The sequence below is a fragment of the Acinonyx jubatus genome, chromosome E4 (assembly GCF_027475565.1).
Source record: "Acinonyx jubatus isolate Ajub_Pintada_27869175 chromosome E4, VMU_Ajub_asm_v1.0, whole genome shotgun sequence".
In the NCBI taxonomy this organism is placed as follows: Eukaryota; Metazoa; Chordata; class Mammalia; order Carnivora; family Felidae; genus Acinonyx; species Acinonyx jubatus.
Genome location: NC_069395.1, coordinates 21,181,796 through 21,207,769, shown reverse-complemented (window position 1 = coordinate 21,207,769; position 25,974 = coordinate 21,181,796). Strand labels below are relative to the sequence as shown.

Genomic DNA, 25,974 nt, shown 5'->3' with positions numbered 1-25,974 from the left:
ACTATGTGCCAGTGCTGTTCTAAGCACCTTACACAGTACCTATGTTAATACACTGAATCTTCCAAAAAATCCAATGAGGTGAGTGCTATTATTACCCTATTTTACAGATGAGGAAACAGAAGGGCATGGACAGTCCATTTGCAGAAGAGAAATGAAAGGAAGAAGAGGAGGAGTGAGAAGAAGAAAGGGAGGGAATGGCTGATCCCGTGCCCCAGTTATGCTACTGTTCCTGGGTGAGGACTGATAAATCATGAGAACAGCCATTTTAGTAGTATTATGGAAATCATTTTAACCTTACAACTCCCTGAAATGGTCTTAGGAATGCCCAGAGGTCCAAGATCACATTTTTAATAACCATTGCATTAGATGAAGACTCTACACATCCAACAAAGAATTAAACCAGGGCTACCTTCTATTCAGATAAAAGATCTACAGCAACAATTCAAGTTACTGTGAAAAACCACAGCTTAAAATTCTAACCTGCTCAAAATCTCTAAAGCTAAAATGAAATCTTAAATTAAAAATCTCCTTTCATGGAATACATGTCCCATACTGCCAAATGATCTTTGGTAACAGAGCTCACTATTAAATGACCTCTTAATTTCATGACCTAGCTTTAGCCATACAATAGTTGAAAGCAGAAGGTACCTCCCAAACTAAAGGAAATTTGCTGGAGAGACATCACCTAGAATCTACTGGGCTTCACAGGGTTAGCATGTAAGCAGGATAATATAAATACTACTCTTGGTGAATTCTTGAAAGGATTAACAGAGAAGGAAAGAAGAAAGATAAGGAAAATATTCCTAAGTTAAGATACCAATGACTAGGGACCTAGCTAATATATACAAGCATTATTCTGTAGCACGGTGAGATGGCACTTGTACACACTGCATTATCATTTTCTGCAAATAACTGCAAACATGTAATACTAATATGGAATAACTTTCTTACAAGTTTTAAACTTGATAACTGACATTCTCATTTTACTTCATATAATACATTTTTAACATACTTATGTTCTCAATGCCCTGACTTCCTAATGTGTGAAGACTGGTAAGCACCTCAAAGGTAAATTTCAGTTAATGCATCAATGTGTTGCATTCTCTTACGTCACACAGAGATGCACTCTCAAGACTGTTTTTACTCTACCTTATATTAATAAAATGTAAGATAATTCATGTATCTGAGCTAATAGACACTGTTAAAAATACCTTAATATTTTATTAAAGAACATTTTATTTTTTTTATTTTTAATTTTTTTATTTTTGTTTTTTTTTTTTTTTATTTTTTAACGTTTATTTATTTTTGAGACAGGGAGAGACAGCATGAATGGGGGAGGGTCAGAGAGAGAGGGAGACACAGAATTTGAAACAGGCTCCAGGCTCTGAGCTGTCAGCACAGAGCCTGATGCGGGGCTTGAACTCACGGACCGCGAGATCATGACCTGAGCCGAAGTCGGATGCTTAACCGACTGAGCCACCCAGGCGCCCCTTAAAGAACATTTTAATGCAATTAAAGAGCTAAACCAGGGTAGGGTGATCATGTTGTTTTTATTAATAAATTAGTCTTCATAATAAAAGTAACAATTTCTTCACTTATTGTTTCTTACTCCAAAATGTGAATTCTCCAAAACAAAAAACTAAAACAATAGGTTCTCAAAACATTAGTCTATTTGGAAGTTTTGTTCTAAAAGCTGATCCAGAACAAATAAACAGTGTTAAGAATTTTTACTAAATTTTCCAGAAGTCAGTGTTTCTTATAAGTAAAATAATGTTTAGCTATCCAGAATACAAATTTATTTAGGTATTACTAAAACATGGACATTATTAATGACCAAGTTAGGCACTAACAATGTCTTCAGGGATAGTTTCTATCTAGAACTCATGACAAAACTTGATACTTTTTAATTATACAAAAAAATTAATGACTACATAAAATAGAAATAATCTTACCAGTCTTGAGGCATAAGTTTAAGCGGCTGGTCTACTACTCTATAAGGAACTGTGACACTAATTGCAGTGCCCCCTGGTTGCATCTGATCTTTTCTTCTCTGTATTAAAGTTTCATTTTCTCGTTGGCAGCCTTGTTTCTTCTTTTCATCTGATGGGACAAATCTTTGAAAAAACAGAGATGAAAAAAGGTCAAATGATTCAGTGGGACACAAATGGGAAAATAAGTTAGAAATTATTTTTAAAATACTGATAGTTTTAAACCAAACTTTTTTCTTTTTTTTTTTAAATGAACCTGCTTCTGCATGTACAGATTACAATGTGTAGAGAGTATAATCTTTCTTCCCATGCCAAATAGCACTCAGCTCACTTAGTCCATAAGTTGGCTCACACAGAGACACACACAATTTATGTTCTTTCATCTAGCACTTAGCATTCTCCAAAGTTACATAAAAGACCATACTAATCCTTGGTTTTTCAAATGCTATTAGAAGGATATCCTATTATAAATCAAAAGGTCACTTGAAATAAGATGATGTGGCTTCTTCCCAGATAAATGACTTAGTATATCCAAGAGCTTCACAAAATACCCCTTTTCATGAATTATGACTAAGCAAAATTAGAAAAATGCCATCTAATTTCAGGGTTGCTTTGCAAATTTTTAAGGAGGAAATTAAATAAGTGTATGCTAATTGTCTTAGTAAATACTGCTAGTAATTTAGTAAATTACTAACTCTACCATGTGATTCAATTCTCCACTGTACCATCAACAGATTATCTTCAAATATAACTTAGCAATCTGCAGAGCTGTTGCCACCTCTAGATTGTTGGTGTTCACAAAGCATTTCAAAACAGTCGTTTTTTGTTTTTTTTTTTAGCTGCATACTCCTAATACAGTCTATTAGCATATTTTATTAAAGTCCTTTGAAAATTTTGAATATCACATGCTGGATTCATCATTAGTGAAACTAGTCTCATACTCATGAAGGTCTTTAGTAGATGGTGACTGTGATAAACTAAACTTCATTTCTGAGCTATTTTCATATCCATGTCCAAATCTAATGGAAAAGTTAAGATTTCCATAAATTTAAAAATTTCCTCCAGATAATCATTTTGCTCCCTATGGATTCAGTTTATTTATAAATCAAGCCTACTTAGAAAATGCCAAATATAGGAGCGCCTGGGTGGCTCAGTTGGTGACTTCGGCTCAGTTCATGATCTTGCGGTTCATGAGTTAGGGCCCCACATTGGGCTAACTGCTGTCAGTGCAGAGCCCACTTTTGGATCCTCTATCCCCTTCTCTCTGCTCCTTCCCCACTCGAGTGTGTACTCAAAAATAAACATCTTTAAAAAAACAAAAAAGGAAGTACCAAATACTAACACTCTGAATCATTAAACATGTTAAAATTAATATACATGCACTGGTTGGAAACAGTTTTAATATAAAGCTACAACAAAATGTATTAAGTGAACAGTAATACACTGTGCTAAGTTACACAATATACATAGTTGTACAAAACACCGTCCCTGCCCTCTTGAAGCTTATGCTCCAGATACAAAGAACAAAGTTGTCTCTCTGGCAAGTGAAAGATGCTTTATTTCAATCCTCTCTATCCAGATGGGATTAAAATGTTTACATTTTTAAATATAATACTGAATCTATTTTCTAGCTTTTGAAATTGTAAATGTTATAAAAGTATACAATTACTTATAAACTTTAATAAATTACTATACACACACACACGAGTGATTTATAATATCCAACTTTAATGTCTATTAAACACCTAATTCAACTTCTAAAGCGTAAGGAAGGAGTTACATAGCATTTGCAGGTTCACTTATTTGCTGATGAAAGTTTTATTGAGGTTCAGAGTATTAACATGGTTCTTTAACATCCTACAACTAATGGCCTACAATTTTTACATGCGCTAGTATTTTTAATTTCTGAATATATCTAGGTCTTTCTTTACGATAGCAGCCTTCTGTAGAGTAAAATGTGTCTGTATTTCAAAATGCTTTTCAGCTTTGATCTCATGTATTAACACAAGGATAGATCTTCTAACCTACTCTCCTAAACTTAAAAGTTAGAATAACAATGCAGACTTTTCCGTCCATGGAAGGTGCTGGCAAACCAATTAACCTCAAGCTATTTTATTTCACTCAGTTCCTGGAATAGGAAATAAAGGTCAAATTCTGCTCAAGGGAGGGAATCTAACATAAGTTCCTTCTTTCATAAAGGTAGGACTCTCAGGGGTTAAGTTCAGTATAATGGTAAACTAGAAATAAACCCACTGCCCACTCTTTTTCCTGTCCCCTAGCTCTTATCAACGCCCTGGCAACTGCAAGGAAAATCAAATCTCCGAATTGTAAATTGGCCCTTGCTTGAATCTAAAGCAGGAATTAACCACCCTGACCACAATAACTAATTGAGAAATAAACACATTATTCAAGCCAGGCCAATGAGACTTAATCCTGGATTTTTGCTGGAATTATTGGAAAACAGGCACTGTCCTTCTACTGTGCTAGATAACCTGGAGTTTTTGATAGTCATCTTCAACCCTGAAGGGGGGGAGAACCCAAGAGATGGAAAGACCAACCCCTGATGATATCATTTTAGCACTGTGTCAGAAGCCAGGACTATTCAGTCATGTTGAGCCAAATAAGTTATTTTTTTGGTAAAGCTACTACAAATTGGTATTTATCACTTCCAATTTAGTGTTCTAACAAATACAACCAGAAATGCACATGTGATATGGCAGATGAATATATGTAATTTGGAGAAATATTATGATGTCCACTGACTCATCCAATATTTGCAATTTATTTATTCTATTTTACATTCCATGAGTGAAGGAGTATGGGTGATAGGACTAAAGTCACTACTATCTAAACTGGTACAGTTCTAGTGAAATAACTATGTTAGTATTGTCAAAGAATAAAATGCAAATAGTTGATATAGCCAAGTTAAGTTCAAAACTGTATGCTATTTTTAAAACAGAGCAAGTTTATGAATATTTCCCAGCAGGTTAAAAATACAGTTTTCCTTTTTCCTAAATAAAAGAAGTTGAAATTTGAAAAGTAGAGAAAAGACAAGAAAAAGCAACAATGTCTGGATGTTAAAAACCCTCAAACTGAAAATTTCATTTAAAGTGATGTAATATTGGCAACGCTCCTAGGTACTTTGCAAACACAAATGTAAACCTTTCCTGGAGTCCCCTCCACCCCTGCCATCCACCCACCTTCAATTTGGAACTCAAAGAATTTCCACAGAAAAAAACTCCAAGGAAAATGAACCGTAAATGAGTAAATGAAGACAATCAAAAATATTAAATGTACTAAAAAACTAAACATGCAGGGAAATGAGAGGTATCATGAATGAAACAACAGTCAAAACAGTCAAAAGAAAAGGTAACTAAGGACTTCAAATGCAAATATCAAAGATCAAAGCTTACAAAACAAGCTTGCAAATATGTACAGGAGAAAAATTTATTTTGAAAGAGACCAAAGATTTGAAAAAGAACTAAATAGAACCACTGAAATTGAAAAAGTCCCAAAAAAGAGAAGGGAAAAGGGGGGGTGGGGGAGGCAACACAGAGGTATTATCTAAAGCAATAAGGGCCAAGACTCAGAATTGATGAAAAACACAAATCCATACATTCAATTTTAATGAATCCCAAAATGGGATATATAAGAAATCTACATCTAGGCAGAGCAGATAAATTTAAAATGGTCTTTAAAATAACCAGGTAAAGCAGACTTCCTTCATAGGATTATCACACTAACAGCTGACCTATCATCAACAAAGGAAGCTAGAAGATAGTGCAATAATATCTTCAATGTAAAGAGAAAAAAATTAAAAACTTCTATATTGTAGGGGCGTCTGGGTGGCTCAGTTGGTTGAGTGTCCGACTTCGGCTCAGGTCATGATCTCGCAGTCCGTGAGTACGAGCCCCACATCGGGCTCTGTGCTGGCAGCTCGGGGCCTGGAGCCTGCTTTGGATTCTGTGTCTCCTTCTAACTCTGCTCCTATCCTGCTTGTGCTCTATCTTTCTCTGTCTCTCAAAAATAAATAAATGTTAAAAAAAAAATTTTTTTTTAAAGAAAAAACTTCTATATTGTTTTCCAAAGTGGTTGAATCTTTTTGCATTACCTGTGGTTGTTTGGAACATGAATTATTCATGGTCCGGTATAAACTCCAGTATTTGTTCTGCTTGCTTCTTCCCCAGGCATCAAGCAGTTTTCTCACATGAATGTACTCCACAGTATTTGACTACTGCAAAGAGAATCCTCTGCATATCTTTGAGGCACTCTTTATGTGCAATTTCTCCCCTTTGGAACCTTGGTCCTGTGAGGCTACCATAATGGCCAGAATCACGAGTGTCATCCAATCATTTTATTTTAAATAAACTTACAGTCCTACTAAAACTTCTCTCAAGATCACATTTATAAATGTAAAATATATTTTTTAATACTTTCATAACACAACCTTAATTTTGTTATTTACAGATGTTAAAGGTTAAGGGTTTTGTTTTTGTGTGATTTTTTTATTGAAGGGCCAAAAAAAAAAAAAAAAAAGGAAGAATCCTTAATTTTACATGAAACCAAATAGAATCTATGCCAAAATGAGCTATGGGTACAGCCAGTACTGTAATTGTGTGGAGGAGGTTTCAATTATGCATTAATTACATAGCAAAGCCTCCAGCTGACTCAAACTGTAGGGGAGATGTCAGTTGCAATGAGGTGTTAAACAATGAAGGGAGTGTTTTATACTTAGAAGAAAAATTAGGCTTGGTCTACCCTAAGAATGTGGTCTTTTTAATTGTTTGGTTTCTCTGTTGTAAGCCTAAAGAGGGGGGTAAAAAAAACACTAAAATTTACTTTGTGATTTCTTTGCACTGTTTACTATCTACCATTATAAACAATATTTAAGATTTAGACTTGTAATGCATTCAGATGAGCACTGCAAAGGTTCTGGAGAATTAAAAAGTAAAGATAGAATTTCTTTTTAAACACTCCAAAATCTTACTGTGAATTTTCTGTAACCATTAAGATATTTATAAAAATTATAAATAGCTGTCAATTATTAAAAATTGTGAGAGTTGGAAATACCAAATTCACAAATCATAAAAATCAAAGAGCTAAAAATGACCTTAAAAATCACCTGATCCAAATACAGTAAGTGCACAAAATGCAATACCAACAAGTATAATGACACTTCACAGGAACTAAAATCAAGTCCCAGGTACAGATACAACTATCATATATCAAAAAAGAAATCTGAAATTAGAGGGGCGCCTGGGTGGCTCAGTCAGTTAAGGGTCCAACTTTGGCTCAGGTCATGATCTCATGGTTTGTGGGTTCAAGCCCTGCGTCAGGCTCGGTGCTGACAGCTCTGAGCCTGGAGCCTGCTTTGGATTCTGTGTCTCCCCCTCTGTCTGCCTCTCCCCTGCTCATGCTCTGTCTCTATCATCTCTTAAAAATAAATAAATGTTTAAAAAAAAAAAAAAAAAAGAAAGAAAGAAATCTGAAATTTGAAATAAATGCACTGAATGAGTTCACAGCTTGCACAAACACACACACAAAACAAACCTTGAATTTCAGATATACAAATCTACCCCTGTCCAATTTTCTCAGTGTGATCCTTTCTGCTTCTCATTTTCCTAGATATTTACTTAATATCCTTTATTGGGCAAACACTGTTTTTCAACAACGGAGATACAAATGACAACAGAGTAACAAGCCCTTTTCTCTAAGGAATTCACAATTTAGTTGGAATTGTGAATTCCAACTGGGTGCCAGATGCAAAACACAGAAGCCATCACAAAACAAAAAAATAGATACATATTTCACAGAATATAAACAATGAAAAAACAACTCTTGTATATTCATTAGGTGGAAAGAAAACACATGAATCTTCAAACTAAAAAAAAAAAAAAAAAGTTAAAGCAGTTAAGCAAATCCATTTTTTGCATGGGTCTGGCACAGTCTCAGTTACATTATCAAATCTATTTCAAAGAAGACCAAAATAATATGTCTTATTCACCCAATTGTAGATGACATGAGGAATTACTTGAGTAATCCACAACACTGTAAGAACACTAAATGATAAAAACAAAAATTTCTTCTTTCCCTACTGTTAATGGAAAAAAGTTCGGTGAAAATTTTATTCAAAAGTACTAAACAAGACTGTACAGATATATTGGTATGTGTCATATTACATGGATTTTTATACAGCTATTTTAAGACACAGGCACTTATATCCAATTCTGCGCTTGGTAAAACCTGAAATTAGCAAGTTTTACAACTCATTTTGTGTCTCATTTATAATTAGTCATAAGTTTGGAAGCAGTATGATTTTCTGTTTGGCAGTAAAGTTGCTTTTGTTTTCTTTCTTCAAGAATTATCACTGTTATTCCACCAAGAGAGAAGGCAGAGCATTCACATTCTTCCTTTGGCTACAAATTATGTTAATGACCAAAAATACTTTCCTAGTTACCACTAAAAATATTTAATAAGAATTTTCATTGTTAAACCAAATTACAAAATATTGTTATTGTAATTAATAGTGAATGTAAGACCTTGAATACTGCAAAAGAGTATTTTGTTCCAGAATAAAACCCAATTTCTTAATCAGAATGTTGGTTAAGAATCCCCATTATCCAAAAGTTAAAATAACTAAACTGGACATTGGGAGACCTGGTTGTATTTTCTGCTCTGCAACTACCAGAGTAGGTTTTAGGGTTATCTCTCAGCATTTTTTTTTTTCCAACGTTTATTTATTTTTTTGGGGACAGAGAGAGACAGAGCATGAACGGGGGAGGGGCAGAGAGAGAGGGAGACGCAGAATCGGAAACAGGCTCCAGGCTCTGAGCCATCAGCCCAGAGCCTGACGCGGGGCTTGAACTCACGGACCGCGAGATCGTGACCTGGCTGAAGTCGGATGCTTAACCGACTGCGCCACCCAGGCGCCCCTATCTCTCAGCATTTTCATTGAGAATAAGAGTATATTCTGAGATTCCTTTTTAGGTCTCAAAATCTAGAAAATAGTAATTTTCAAGTGTTTTTTTAGATTATAAAAAAATCACTAGAGTTACATACCTTCTCACTAACACCACATAATTTATGAGAGGAGGTAGGTAAAGGTTTTCATGGCTGATATATTATTGCTGAGGTCTAATCTGATTTTGAACTTATCATCTTCAAGATGCGATTTAAGTTTGTAAACTGGTGTCAAAGAAAATTATACTTTTCATTATACTCTCAATAATAAGGCATTAAGATTCAGTTTTATCCCAAATGCTGGAACATATTTTATTTCTCATTAGTTGCAATAGGTGACTCCTAGTACACTAACACCACTATCATGTAAGCTCCAAAAAGGCTGAGCTCGCAGAACATTTATCTACATAGCACTTTGATTGTTACTGTTCTATGAGTGTTGAATAAATAAACTCAATATAGAAAAATTAAATACCTTATAAAATTCCAGTTCCAATAATACAGTGTTCCAGTAATTATAAAAATCCTTCCAAGAAATGTCAGATAAAATATAACAAATACCTGAAATGCATAGGTGAACTGGAAAGAAAATAGTCATGAGTCAGACAGAAATCAACTGATGCTGCAGTGGATGAGAGTGGAAGACAGGAATACCTGCTTGAGACTTGGTTTTTACCACCCACAGAAAGGAACGGCACAAAGAAGCTAGAACTGTAACCTTAAGAAGAGGTAAATAAACAAACAACAAAAGGATGAACTTGGAGAAAAAATTCTAATCAAGTTTTCTTTTTTTTAAAGTTTATTCATTTGAGAGAGTGCAAGTGCGAGCAAGCAGGGGAGGGGCAGAAGGAGAGGAAGAGAGAGAATCCCAAGCCCCATGGGCTAGATCCCATGAACCGTGAGATCATGACCTGAGCTAAAATCAAGAGTCAAAGGCTCAGCCAACTGAGCCACCTGGGTGCCTCTCCAAGTTTTAAAGATGTGTATCCATCTTGATCTGGTTCAAGAGTAGGGGAGGAAGAAAGGAGTCCCAGATAATTTGTCAGCCAAGGGCCAACCCCTTGAATTGAGAATTTAACATAAAAAAACAACTTTAGATGTATTACATTCCTGCAGCACCCAACAAAAACAAATTTATAAAATAATTCTGTAAGGGCGTGTCTTCGATCTAGAACTTCTTCAAATAATTAAGGTTAAAGCTTAGTGAGCAAAAGTCCAAATTCATAACAAATGCCAAGATTTAATCGCCATGTGTATAAGATAACTGGACAATTTGACAACCTCTATTTAATAAGGAGTACCATAACAGAGTACAAAACACTAGAAAAGTATTGCTGCAGAATACATTTAACCCCCTTCTCTCCAACTAATGACCACACCACCACTCTTAGCCTCCAAAACACTATGCTGGGTTCTTCCATTTTCTTTCACTTACCAATAAAAAACAGAATGAACTACCTTAAAACAAAACCCTAAGTACCCACGAATGTTCAATATATATTCACCCATTTTAATAATCAGCATGATGGGAAAAAATTTAATTGACAAACACCACAGGATAGAATGACCACTGTTTCCTCAGAATAGCATTTTACTACACTCAAGCTATATGAACTCTGCAATAAATGTTTATAAATTATTCTGTCTTAACTCATGAGCCTCTATGTGGGAACAGGAAAAAACAAATTTTTCCCCTTGAAAATATTTTATTAAAATGATTTTATTTAACTTATTATGCCTAGTACTACATAAGCAACTATGTTTTTAACTGTGTTAAAAAGGACACAAGGGGCACCTGGGTGGCTCAGTCGGTTGGGCGGCTGATTTCGGCTCAGGTCATGATCTTGCAGTCCGTGAGTTCTAGCCCCGCGTCGGGCTCTGTGCTGACAGCTCAGAGCCTGGAGCCTGCTTCATATTCTGTGTCTCCCTCTCTCTGACCCTCCCCTATTCATGCTCTGTCTCTCCCTGTCTCAAAAATAAATAAGCGTTAAAAAAAAAAAAATTAAAAAAAAAAAAGGACACAAATATCGCCTACCTGAGCAAGGAGGCTGAAGAACACTTGTGCCCCGCGATGCAGACATACATGCACACAAGCTCACGTTCACACACACCCCTTTCAGTTTTTAATGAAAGAAGATAGTTAATTTAGGTTAATGTACACTACATAAAAGTGCAATGCCTTAGAATAAAGTCCACTAACAATTCACAAATGCAAACAGCAAAAGGCCAAGAGCACAAATAAATCATGAGAATCTGGTATATGAAATTTAAAATGAGAGGAAAACATAGTGGATACCCTCCCGTCAAAAGCAAAAGTAGACATCCAGAAATCACTAGCAACCACTCATTATCTGCCATGCTAATAATAATGTTCATAAACTTGACAGCATTCCGAAAATCACTTCTCTACCGCCCATTTTAAATCTTACTAGTGTACATATCATTGCAAATTATTTAAAACAATTTTAGCATCACCATTTTTCTTCTGTAAATGACAACCACTACAAGTAGCATAAAGATTAAAAAATAATAATCATGATCCTAAAAGTGGCACACCTATTCATATTAATTAACATGAAGATAAATACTTCTAGAGAAGCTAGCTAGGTAAGGGAGAGATTAACTTTGTACACATTATCATGATCTGTGTTTACTATAGCAAAGTGATACTACTGTGACTATACTCATTTTAAACAAGAAATGAGGAAGGAGGAGACTAAAAATTTCAGATACAAAATTCCAGTTACAAATAAAATGGTACACATTTCTAGCTACCAAATAAATAAATCACAGGTAATGTACAACATATCGACTATAGCTATAATACTGCATTGCATATTTGACAGTACTTAAGGGAATGGATATTTAAAGCTGTAATCACAAGAAAAACATTGGGGGGAGGGGGGTAGTTAAGGTGGCGGAGTAGCATGGAGACCCTGAGCTTGTCTTATCCCTGAAATACAGCTAGATCAGCACCAAACCGTTTTGAACACCTAGGAGCTTGATCTGAGGATTAACACAACAACCTGCATAACTTGAGCCAGAGAACTCAGCAGGTACACAGTGCGGAGAGGTAAACTGTGGAAGAGAAAAGCCATGGAGAGTAGGGAGCTGTTTTAGCAGAAAAAGGACAGAAAGAGAGAAAGGGGGAGAGTACAGTACATCAGGATCATGCAAGAAAAGCACTCCACCGAGAGTAGCTAGAGAGAAAGAGTGAAAACACTCACAGGGCACTGAACAAGAAATCTGTTCCCCAAAACCACTGACGGGAAGAAAAGAGAGGGTTTCAATATCACCAAAATTCTATAAACAGTGGAACAAAGTCTGTAGTTTCTGAGTTCAGTGCCTGGCGGTGCTCTGGTGAGGAAGTAGGGCAAATCCCCAGGAGCAAGGCAGAGGGGTCTGCGGGGTCTGAGGGCCACACGGGAAGAAGCGGTTCCTCTCCTTGGAGTGCATTTGGTAGAAGCCATATGGTCTCCCCACAGGCAAAGGTCCCAGAGGACCCTGAAGAGCAGCCACATTTGCTAGTATTGGGACAAAGACCCCAGAGTGTGGTGAAACCTAGCACTGGCTGTGTGCTGTGATTTGCCATAATCTCTGAACCTCTGACACTGTGTGATTGCACAAAGGTTTTCTGGAGCAAGCCAGCACCCAACCATTGCTCAGCAAGACCCTCCCCCAGAGAGCTGGAGCAGGTCCAAGCAACAGGCGTCTCTGAAATGTGCGGTTTTGAAACACAATCCCAGATGAGATAAAACTCTGGAAGGAAGTGCCACCTGGAAGGTAGACAGCTTGGACATGGAAAGGGTAGTGGACGGAGGCCTGAGACAAAGGAGGGGTGCTTGATGGCAAGTTGGTGAGAGCACAAAGTTTCTGTGCCAGAAGACTAGGGAGCTGAGTGAAGCCATTTCCACATCTCCCGTAAAGACAGATGTGTGTCACACTGATCCATCCCAGTAAGCTAAGCAATGCCAACTCGTGGAGAATGGAGCTGTTACACCAAACCCAACCCAACTGTGCCCTCCAAGCACATCCCCTAAAAGACCAGCACAAGTCATTCCACCTGCTTAGCCTACAAACTATAGAAGGCTTCACAGTTTCAGTTCTAGGGCAAACTGGATGTAACTTTATTTGGGTTTCATTTTGCTGTTTGCTGGTTCATTTACTCATTTTCTTTGCTTAAATCGTTTTGTTTTTTTTTTTCATTCTTTCCTTTCTTCCTCTTTCTTGACTATAGAAAGAGAAAATTTTTATTTTTTTTACTTTATTTTTAATTTTTTAAACTTTTTGTTCTATTTCATTTTCTTTAATTTTATTCTATTATACAAATTTCTTTTTAATTTTTAATTTTCTTACCATTTTTCTTTCCCCCTTTTCTCTATTCTATCAAGCTTCTTTGTACAAGCAGACCAAAACACATCTAGAATCTAGCTTCCTTTACTTGATTTTTTTTTGGTTTTAATTTTTTAATTTTTCTTTTTTATTTTATTAATTTTTTTCCTTCCACCAAAATGACAAAATAAAGGAATTCACTCCAAAAGAAAGAAGGGGAAGAAATGACAGTCAGGGGCTTAACACAAATATAAGCAAGACGTCTAAACTAGAATTTAGAACCATGATAATGAGAATACTGAGGCTGAAAAAAGCATAGAATGGGTTTCTCTGGAGATAAAGAAATAAAATATAGTCAGGACAAAATTAAAAATGCTGTAACCAAATGCAAACTCAAATGGATGCCACGACAGCATCCAGTGAATCAGTGATACAGAAGATAAAATTATGGAGAACAATGAAGCAGAAAAAGAGGGAAACAAAGGGAAAAGATCACGATACAAGACTTAGAGAACTCAGTGACTTATTAAAAAAGAATGACATCTTATTAAAAAAGAAAAAAGAATGACTTATTAAAAAAGAATCCCAGAAGATGAAGAGAGAGAAAAAGGGGCAGAAGGTTTATGTGAGTAATAACACTGGAAAACTTTCCTAATCTGAGGAAGGACACAGACATAAAAATCCAAGAAGCACAGAGAAATCCCATTAGATTCAACAAGAACCGACCATCACCAAGGCATATCATAGTCAAATTCACAAAATACACAGAAAAGGAAAGAATTATGAAAACAGCAAGGGGAAAAAAGTCCTTAACCTATAAGTTAAGACAGATCAGGTTTCAGCAGACCTATCCACAGAGACTTGGCAGGCCAGAAAGGAGTGGTAGGATATATTCAATGTGCTAAATCGGAAAAATATGCAGCCAAGAATTCTTTATCCAGCAAGGCTGTCATTCAAAATAGAAGGAGAAATCAAGAGTTTCCCAGACAAACAAAAACTAAAGGAATTTGTGACTACTAAACCAGCCTGGCCAGAAATCATAGGGGGCTCATTGAGTGGGGAAAAGACAAAACAAAACAAAAAGACAAAAAGCAACAAAGACTAGAAAGGACCAAGAACATCACCAGAAACACCAACTCTACATGCCTGTAGGCAATACAATGAGACAAAATTCGTATCTTTCTGTACTCACTCTAAATGTCAATGGACTAAACGCTCTAACCAAAAGACATCAGGTATCAGAATGGATAAGAAAACAATACCCATCTATGTGCTGTTTACAAGAAATTCATTTTAGACCTAAAGACACCTGCAGATTGAAAGTAAGGAGATGGAGAGCCATCTATCATTATAATGGTCATCAAAAGAAAGCCAGAACAGCCATATTTATATTAGATAAACTAGATTTTGAACGAAAGACTGAAACAAGAGATGAAGAGGGACACTGTATCATAATTAAGGGGTCTATCCACCAGGAAGATCTAACACTGTAAATATTTATGCCAACATGGGAGCACACAAATATATAATTCTATGAATCACAAACATAAAGATACTCACTGATGATAATACCATAATAGTAGGGGACTTCAACACTCCACTTACAGCAGTGGAAAGATCATCTAAGCAGAAAATCAAGAAGGAAACAATGGCTTTGAAAGACACACTGGACCAGATGGACTTAACAGACATATTCAGAACATTTCATCCTAAAGCAGCAGAATACACATTCTTCTCAAATGCACATGGAACATTCTCCAGAATAGATCACATACTGGGTCACAAGTCAGCCCTCAACAAGCACAAAAAGATCAAGATCATACCTTGCATATTTTTAAACAACAATATGAAACTTGAAATCAAACACAAGAAAAAATTTGGAAAGACCATGAATACTTGGATATAAAAAACACCCTACTAAAGAATAAATGGGTTAACCAAGAAATTAAAGAGGAAATTAAAAAGTACACAGAAGCAAATGAAGATGAAAACACAACAGCCCAAGACCTCTGGGATGCAGCAAAGGCAGTTGTAACAGGGAAGTATATAGCAATCCACACCTTCCTAAAGAAGGAAGAAAGGTCTCAAATACACAACCTAACCTTACACCTAAAAGAGCTACAAAGAGAACAGCAAATAAAGCCCCAAATCAGCAGAAGCTGTTAAATAATAAAGATCAGAGCAGAAATCAATGATACTGAAATCAAAAAAACAGTAGAACAGATCAATGAAACCAGGAGCTGGTTCTTTCAAAGAATGAACAAAATTGATAACCCCCTAGCCAGACTGATCAAAAAGGGAAAAAAAGGGCCCAAATAAAATCACAAATGAAAGAGGAGAGATCACAAACACCGCAGAAATACAATCATAAGAGAATATTATGAGCAATTATATGCCAAAAAATTGGGCAATCTGCAAGAAATGGACAAATTCCTAGAAACATATAAACTACCAAAACTGAAACAGGAAGAAATAAAAAATTTGAACAGACCCATAACCGATAAAGAAATTGAATCAGTAATCAAAAATCTCCCAATAGACAAGATTCCAGGGCCAGATGGCTTTCCAGGGAAATTCTACCAAACATTTAAAGAAGAGTTAACATCCATTCTTTTGAAGCTGTTCCAAAAAAATAGAAATGGAAGGAAAACTTCCAAACTCATTCTACAAGGTTTTGATTCCAAAACCAAAGACCCCACTAAAATGGAGAAGTACAGACCAATTTCCCTGATGAACACGGATGTAAAAATTCTCAACAAGATCCTAGCAAACCGGATCCAACAATACATTAAAAGAATTATTCGACATAATCAAGTGGGATTTATTCCTGAGATGCAAGGCTGGTTGAGTATCTGCAAATCAATCAATGTGATACATCACATTAATAAAGAAAAGATAAGAACCACATGATTCTCTCAATAGATGCAGAAAACGCATTTGACAACATATAGCATCCTTTCTTGATAAAAACTCTCAAGAAAGGAGAGTTAGAAGGATCACACCTCAAGATCATAAAGGCCATATATGAAAGACCCACTGCTAACATCATCCTCAGTGGGAAAAAAAGAGCTATCCCTCTATAGTCAGGAAAACGACAAGGATGTCCACTCTCACTACTGTTATTCAATATAGTGTCAGAAGTCCTAGCCTCAGCAATCAGACAACACAAAGGAATAAAAGGCATCCAAATCAGCAAGAAGAAAGTCAAACTTTCATTCTTTGCAGACAATATGATACTCTATGTGGAAAAACCAAAAGACTCCACTTTAAAAACTGCTAATCTCCACTAAAGAACTGATAATACATGAAATTCAGCAAAGTCGCAGGATATAAAATCAATGAACAAAGCGGCTGCATTTCTATACATCAATAATGAAGCAACAGAGAAATTAAGGAATGAATCCCATTTACAATTGCACCAAAACCCATAAAATACCTAGGAATAAACTTAACGAAAGAGGTGAACAATCTATACACTGAAAACTATAGAAAGCTTATGAAAGAAATTGAAGAAGACACAAAGAATTGGAAAAACATTACATGCTTATGGACTGGAAGAATATTGTTCAAATGTCGAGAGTACCCAAAGTAATCTACATATTCAATGCAATCCCTAACAAAATAATAACATCAGCATTCTTCACAGAGCTAGAACAAACAATCCTAAAATTTGTATGGAACCAGCAAAGACCCCAAATAGCCAAAGCAATCCTAAGAAACAAAACCACATAGCTGGAGGGATCACAATTCCAGACTTCAAGCTGTATTACAAAGCTGTAATCATCAAGACAGTATGGTATTGGCACAAGAACAGACACACAGATCACTGGAACTGAATAGAGAACCCAGAAATGAACCCACGAAAGTATGGCCAACCAATCTCTGACAAAGCAGGAAAGAATATCCAGTGGAAAAAAGACATCAGCAAATGGTGCTGGGAAAACTGGACAGGGACATGCAGAAGAATGAACCTGGAGCACCTGCTTACACCATATACAAAAATAAACTAAAAATGGATGAAAGACCTAAACCTAAGACAGGAAGCCATCAAAATCCTAGAGGAGAAAACAGGCAGCAGCCTCTTTGACCTTAGCCACTTCTTACTTGACACGTCTCTAGAGGCAAGGGAAACAAAAGCAAAAATGACCTATTGAGAGCTCATCAAGATAAAAAACCTCTGCACAAAGATGGAAACAATCAGCAAAACTAAAAGGCAACTGATGGAATGGGAGAAGGTATTTGCAAATGACACATCAGATAAAGGGTTAGTATCCAAAATCTAGGAAGAACTTACCAAACTCAATACCCAAAAAACAAATAATCCAGTGAAGATGTGTGTAAAAGACACGAATACTTTTCCAACAAAGACATCCAGATGGCTAACAGGCACATAAAAAAATGCTCAACATCACTCATCATCAGGGAAAGAGAGATCAAAACCACAATGAAATGCCACCTCACACCTGTCAGAATGGCTAAAATGAACAATTCAGGCAACATTAGATGTTGGCAACGATACAGAGAAACGGGAACCGTTTTGCACTGCTGGTGAGAATGCAAACTGGTGCAGCCACTCTGGAAAACAGTATGGAGTTTCTAAAAATAGAACTACCCTACGACCCAGCAATTACACTACTAGGTATTTATCCAAGGATACAAGAGTGCTGATCCAAAGGGGCACATGTACCCCGATGTTTACAGCCGCACTATCAACAACAGCCAACATATGGAAAGAGCCCAAATGTCCACTGACTGACAAATGGATAAAGAAGATGTGGTATATGAGCTATACATATACACAATGGAATATTACTCAGCAATCCAAAAGAATGAAATCTTGCCATTCACAACAATGTGGATGGAACTAGAGTGCATTAGGCTAAGCAAACTAAAAAAGAGAAAGACAAATATGTTTTCACTCATATGTGCAATTTAAGATACAAAAGAGATGAATATAAGGGAAGGGAAGCAAAAATAATATAAAAACAGAGAGGGAGACAAACCATAAGAGACTCTTAGATACATAGACCAAACTGAAGGGTGCTGGTGGGGTGTTGGGTGGGAAGAAGGACTATGGGGTGAGAGGCATTAAGGAGGACACTTGATGGGATGAGCACTGAGTGTTGTATGTAAGTGATGAATCACTAAATTGTACTCCTGAAACCATTATTACACTATATGTTAACTAACTTGGATTTAAAATTAAAAATAATAAATAAAATTATTTTATCAAAGTTAAAAAAAACAAAAAAAAATTTGTAACTATGTACGGTGATGGATGTTAACTAGATTTCTGTGGTGATCATTTTGCAATATATACAAATATTAAATCTTTACCCTATTCACCTGAAACTAATAAAGGTCAATAATACTTTAAAAATTTTTTCTCAGAAAGCTAAGTATCTGGAAATTTTAACATAAGATATGAGCTTCATTCAACTAACTTTTCCCAAGGTCTGGGTTAAAAAACTACGTTCCCAACCTCCATCCACCTCACAAGGTATATACCTAATATATACAGAAGTTGGTATCACTTTTCCCATTCTTCAACTAGAACTTGGGAGAAGGGCAGAGGGAGAGAAACCGAATTTGTTTTGGAACTTCCTCAAGCTCTTCAGGTAAAAGTCAAAAGAAAATAATTCATATTAAAATTTACTATAATAGTACCCTTTTTATTAAGAACTTTAGCCAAAAATTTCTGTAATTTTCCCTAAAGGATCCAGAGTGAAAAGAATATACAGCAGATCTTTGAACCACATTGGTTTAAACTGCATGGGTCCACTTATCCATGGATTTTTTTTTTATATAAATACAATACAGTACTATATATGTATTTTCTCTTCCTTGTGATTCTTCTAATGAAATTTTTTCTCTAGCTTATGTTATTATAAGGATAGAGTATATAACACATATAAAATACAAAATACTTGCTATTTGACTGTTATGTTATATATTAATTATGTTATCAGTAAGGCATCCAGTCAACATTAGGCTACTAGTAGTTAAGTTTTTGCAGGAGTCAAAAGTAGTACATAAATTTTCAACTGTGCAGGGGTCGGCACCTCAAACCCCTGGATTGTTCAAGAGTCAACTGTACTTTGTTTTGAAAATAATATTTCAGACTATCTGTAAAGTCGATAGTATAGACACTGAAATTGTTTTCTCCAAATAAGGAATACCAAGTTCTTAACTACTAATTCTCAACATTATCTCCATACCTAACAAATTACTTACTTCAGGTCCTGTAGAAGGTCCTTTGCATTAAGCATGGTTATTAAAGAGGTGGTAGCTGCAGGAATTATGATAATGGGTGTTCGAGATCCTGTAAAGAAAAAATTTTAAAGGTACCAAATATGCTGTTATTTTCATTAAAAGACATAGACTTGCCCAATTAAAACTTTAAAGTTTGTAAATTTATAATCTTAGTTCTTTTGACCTAAAAAAATATTTTAAGTCAGCAGTAATATTCAAAATATTTGGTAATGAGTATGACCTGAGCACTGACTACCAAGCACAAACATTTGGTGTAACTTCAGAGTCTCAGCTTTCATTTTGTAATCTAGCTTATTTACTTTTACTTTTTAAAATAAATTTAGAATCAATAGGCACAACCTCACCTTTCTTCTGATTTGGGGGAGGTCTTGCTTGAGAAACTGTTAAGAGGGGAAAAAACTGAGTGTTAGAAACATCGCATTTTTATTTTCAAAATACAAATACAAATAAAATAAGTAAATAAAGTAAAAAATAAAAATACAGATATGGCCTAAAACTTATTTGTATTTACATATGACCAGTTATAAAATTTTAAAATATACTGAATCTTCTCAAATAACCTCAATCTTCTCAAATAATTTACTTCTCTGTTTCACAAAAACATTAAAATGTCCTACCAATACTCAACATTCTGTAGTAACAATGAAAGTGGATATACTACATTGCCGGACACTGAGTATCTACATTAATGGATTTTAAAGTCTAGCAAAGGAAGCAGAAAGTTTAATTAACTGATAACCAATGTAATAAATGCAAAAACAGAATATTACAAGAACACGAAACACTGTGGGAAGGACTGGGAGGGGAAAATGTGCTTAAACATTTGGGAGGAAAAAGGTATTAATGGGAACTAAGACCTAAAATATTTTTTACATTTTTGTTACATTTGTTTTTTGTTTATTAGAAGAAAACATTATAGGCAATGAGTCATGTGAAGGCCTATATTATCTTGAACTGCCTATATTTATTAATAATTGTGAATGTGTTATAAAAACACAAATATTCATCTTCTCATTATTTGTATATGTAATAGACTTTATAATGCACAGAAACATTTGTTGGTATAATAAGAGCAGTATCAGACTGGTTCAAGATTAATATATTTTAGAATTTGAAAATGCTGTACATTCAATTTTCAGTATTTACATATATAATAAAAACATACTGACTGCTTTCTATGTGTCATGTACTGTGTTAGAAATTCCATTTTTTAAAATCAAAAAATAAATAAAAATTTAGGAAATTTAAAATTCTAACTCAACATCAGTTGTTAAAAAACAGATTACCATTTTTAAAGGGATACATGCATTTTTGGAATATGTTCTATTTTAAAAGCAGTAAAATTCTACATTTTAATTTAATACTTTGTAATAGCTATTTATGTGGTAAACTTCTATGGAGTCCAGCAGTAGGATTCTTCCAGTCACATAAAGCAGAGAAAGATATATATAAATAGAAGTCCACACACATACGTATTTATTATAGTGTCCTCATCTCTTCTTGCTGAGAAAAAAAACCCTAAAACTTTCTTAAATCATTTTTAGAACTAGGATTCACAGATACACTTGATTAGCTAGATAGCATCATTTGGAATATAATACAGTCTCAGTAAATATCTGGTATTTGTTAGAGGAATAAAGCCATGACAGGATGGATAGAACATGGATAAACAGGAGACAAGAGTTGCTAGGAGAATGACTAAGGGGGAACAACAAAGAAGAAATCTTTGAAACAACATTGGTTTGGTAAAGAAGCTCACGATGGACTCCTGAATTTAGGAAAAAATTCACTAAAATCAAGGCTGAGAAGATGTGATGTAAGAAAAAGACAAAATAGGGGCGCCTGGGTGGCGCAGTCGGTTAAGCGTCCGACTTCAGCCAGGTCACGATCTCGCGGTCCGTGAGTTCGAGCCCCGCGTCGGGCTCTGGGCTGATGGCTCGGAGCCTGGAGCCTGTTTCCGATTCTGTGTCTCCCTCTCTCTCTGCCCCTCCCCCGTTCATGCTCTGTCTCTCTCTGTCCCAAAAATAAATAAACGTTGAAAAAAAAATTAAAAAAAAAAAGAAGACAAAATATAAAAGCTCACATATTAAAAATAAAGTCTAAAGATTTGATTAAAAAAAAGCTACAAAAAAAATATAAATAGGTTCCCTAGTAAAGTAAGGACCAAGGTACAGACACTGTGACAAACTTGATTTTTTTTTTTGAAAGAGGCAGAGAGAGAGAGAGAAAGCACAAGCAGGAGAGGGGCGGGAGAGAGGAGTGAGCAATAATCCCAAGCAGACTCAACACTGCCAGCCACAGAGCCCGATGCAGGGCTCAAACTCACCAAAGGTGAGATCATGACCTGACTGGATGTCAAGACACTTAACCGACTGAGCCACCCAGGTACCCCTATGATAGACATAATTCAAAGTGAGAGGGGGAGGAAAGTGTAGAATAACACCAGTCCATAGGGCAAAGTGATTAAGAGCAAGAATCTGTACTCAGATGATCTCAATTCTTATCCCCATTTTGCCACTTCCTAGGCAAATTACCCTAGCAAGTCGAATTGAGAGACTGCTCAGTCTCAGTTGTCCTCAACTATAAAACAGTAATAATAGTCTCTATATCCTGAAACTGCTGTGAGAATCTTAAAGACAACAATGCACCTTAACTCCTTAATCAGGTCTTGGCGCATGCATATTCAATATTTAGTGAACCCTGTGGCTACAGCTAAATGCTTAACGCTACCGCTCCTGGTACCACTAACACTATCACTGCACTTTAGCAAATGCCATGACTGAAAATGTACGAGCTGAGAGTAAGTAATTATTATTGTTATGTTTGATTTCAAATATAATTACAGTCTTCACTGAAATATTCAGAGCCTTATGTACAAGGCACTCTTATTACTATAAATAAAACAGAAATAATCCCTGCCCTCAAAGACTCTCCAGTGAAGTAGGGGAGCCAGAGCATGAACAAGCAAGCACACAAACACACATAAACAAATTTGAACATGTGATATTAAAGAGCAAAAGGAACATATCCTGACAGAAAAGTATCCTTTGGCTAGAATGCTTACAGAAAGCCTCTCAAAGGAAGTGGCATTTAAGATTTCAAGAATGAAAAGGAGCCAACTTGCAAAGAACAAGTGTCCGAATGGTCCAGACAAGAGGTAGGAATGTGAGCAAATGCCGAAGACAGGAAGAAACTGCTGTGCATAGGGAACTGCACATGTGCACACTACAGGGACAAAAGAAAGAGTGGCGGGAGATGAGGTTAAAAATACACGCAGGAACCAATTTATATAAGGCCTCTAGGTAATGTTAGGTTTGTATTCAAGTGCCACTGAAGAACTCTGTAACTTTTAAGGCAGCATGTGACATAGTTTGATTTTCATGTCACATCTTCTGTAAAAGAAAAACAATAGATTTAGGTAAGAGATCAAAAGGGGACACGCATGAAAGCAGAAAGCTCAGTCAGGACTCGTAACAACAGTCCACAAAGGTGCTACTCAAATTAGGTGTAATGGTAAGGGGGTTTTTTTGTTTGCTTTTTTAATTTCCAATCCAAGGTCAAGTGAATAAAATGCAGTAACAATGAATTGCTAGAAAATGATCATGCACGTGGATGTTGTGACAGTATCATACTACCAATTTCTATATGTATCTTGTTGGGAACCAGAAATAGGTCATGGACTTCATGATGTACTGGTATAGAGAAATGTAATTCATGTAAACAAATGAGTTGTGGGAGAAGATAAAGAGACAAATTTGAAACACAGAAAAAGTAAATTTGACAGAAATCAGTGACATATTAGATAAGAGCAATAAGCAAATGTGAAGAGTGAAGGATGAAGAATAACTCCTGAATTTTTTGCTTAAGAAACATAGATGATGGTGGTACCACATATTCATGAAGAAGATATCCGAGAACAGAGATTTTACACTAGTTTTAAGATGCCTATGGCATATCCAAATATTAAAGAGACAGTTTGTATAAGATACCAAAGGTAAGAAGAGATGTCTGAATTGGGAATACAAATTTGAAAATCATCGGCACACAGATTAAAACTATGGAATGAGATAGTACGATCAGCACAATCTGTTGAAATTACACAAGAGGCTAATTCTCTCTCCCAAAATCACATGTAAGAAGATAAACCAGAGCTACGGGCCACCTATCCATTTCAGGAAATCTATGAAATAAAAGTAGAAAATTAAAGCTGGAGAAGTGAAGTATGCAATGTAAATGCATTAGAAAGAGGCAGGAAGCAGGGATATGTGCAAAAGATTTAATCTAAAAAGAAAATGACAGGGGCATCTGGGTGGCTCGTTCAGTTAAGTGTCTGACTTTGGCTCAGGTCACAGTCTCATGGTTTGTGAGTTTGAGGCCCACATCAGGTCTCTGCTGTCAGCTCAGAGCCCGCTTCGGATCCTCTGTTCCCCTCTCTCTCCACCCCTCACCCATTTGTGCTCTTTCGCTCTCTCAAAGTCAAAGTCGCTCTCTCAAAAATAAATAAGCATTAAAAAAAGATAGTTAAAAAGAAAATGACAGTCAGGTACAGAACTATGGCTCATCAAAGGCTTCTCCTCTCTAATCCACTGAAAAACATGTACTTTTTGTTAGTTATGTTCTCTAAAGAAATGTTTAGAAGTTGGGAATAACTTTAGACACTTTTGAATATTAAATTTACCCAGGGACTTGCCTGGCACAATTAGTGCCTGATAAATACATGGTGAAAGAATAATAAAAAGGAAACAATAATCAACAATGGAATTCTATACTTGAGCTACCACACTGGAGAGGGAAAAAATAAATGATTCAAATTCTACCTACAAGTAACAGTTATTATGACTGCATAATTGCTGTCTATAGCCTACTACACTGTCAGATATGTTTTGAGCATTCTTATTTTTTCAATTTTAAAAAGATAACATAATGAACATGTCATATATGACACAATATCCCTTCAAAATTGGGTAGCATCAGAGCACCTGGGTGGCTCAGTTGGTTAAACATCTCTCAATTTTGGCTAGGTCATGATCTCAGAGCTCCTAACCTCAAGCCCCAAGTCAGGTTCTGTGCTGACAGTGTGGAACCTGCTTGGGATTCTCTCTCTCCCTCCCTCTCTGCTCCTCCCCTACTCGTGCTTTCTCTCTCTCTCTCTTTCTGTCTCTCTCTCTCAAAACAAACTTAAAAAAATCTTTAGTAAAAAAAATTAGGCAGCATTCCATAAGCAAACACAATAAACATTTCTACAGCAGAAGAAAAATTCACTAATCTAGACAAACATGACAAACTGCTTAGCATCCACTCAAACCAAGTTTTATTGATGCTAAAAACTTATAAAAATTTTTTTCTTTTATTTTTATTTACTTTATTTTTTGAGAGAGAGGACGGGGAAGAGCATAAGGAGAGGGAGAGAATATATATATATATTTTTTTTTTGAGAAAGAGAGAGAGAGAGAGAGAGAGAGAGAGAGAGAGTGCATGCGCATGCAATGGAGAGGGGTAGAGGGAGAGAGAGATAATCTCAAGCAGGCTCCACACTCAGCGAGGAGCCCAACGCGGTACTCAATCCCACAACCCTGGGACAATGACTCCATACCAAACCAAAAGTTGGACACTCAACTGACTAAGCTACCGAGAGAGAGAGAGAGAGAGAGAGAGAGAGAGAGAGAGAGAGAGAGAGAGAGTCTTAAGCAGGCTCCATTCCCAGCATGGAGCCCACCCAGTGTGGAGCCCAACATGAGGCTCAGTCTAACAACTGTGTGATCATGACCTGAGCCAAAATCAAGAGTCTGATGCTTAACTGACTAAACCAACCAGGTGCCCCAATTTTTGCTTTTAAAATGGTGTACAGGCAGGTGCCTGGGTAGCTCAGTCTGTTAAATTTCGGCTGAGGTCATGATCTCACCATTTATGAGTTTGAGCCCCACATCAGGCTCTGCATTGACAGCACAGAGCCTGCTTGGGATTTTCTCTCTCTCTCCCTCTCCCTCTCTGTCCCTCCCCTGCTTACTCATACACACTCTCACTCTCTCTCTCTCTCTCTCTGCCCCTTCCTCACTCACGCGTACTCTCTCTCTCTCTCAAAATAAATAAATAAATTTAAATTTTTTTCAAATATAGAGGCGCCTGGGTAGCTTAGTTGGTTGGGCGGCTGACTTCAGCTCAGGTCATGGTCTCATGGTTTGAGGATACATGCCCCATGTCAGGCTCTGTGCTGACAGCTCAGAGCCTGGAGCCTGCTTCGGATTCTGTGTCCCCCTATCTCTCTGACCCTCCCCCACTAGCACTCTGTCTCTCTCTCTCTCAAAAAATAAACATTAACAAAATAAATAAATTAAAAAAAATAAACTTTTCAAAAATAAAATAAAATAAATAAAAATAAAATGGTGTGTAGGGACTGAGAACCTATGGGAGTCAAGCAGTA

General features: G+C 36.2%; 1 protein-coding gene across 1 annotated transcript in view; it reads right to left on the bottom strand.

Annotated features, from left to right (window-relative positions):
- The window catches only part of CDC73 (cell division cycle 73), a 321,928-nt gene that overhangs the window by 204,517 nt on the left and 91,437 nt on the right, over nt 1-25,974 (bottom strand). The window contains exons 12-14 of the mRNA XM_027074943.2: nt 19,898-19,933; nt 19,515-19,602; nt 1,953-2,114 (exon numbers count right to left, since the gene is read on the bottom strand). Of these exons, the coding sequence (XP_026930744.1) occupies nt 1,953-2,114; nt 19,515-19,602; nt 19,898-19,933 (286 nt within the window). The remainder of the gene's footprint in view (nt 1-1,952; nt 2,115-19,514; nt 19,603-19,897; nt 19,934-25,974) is intronic.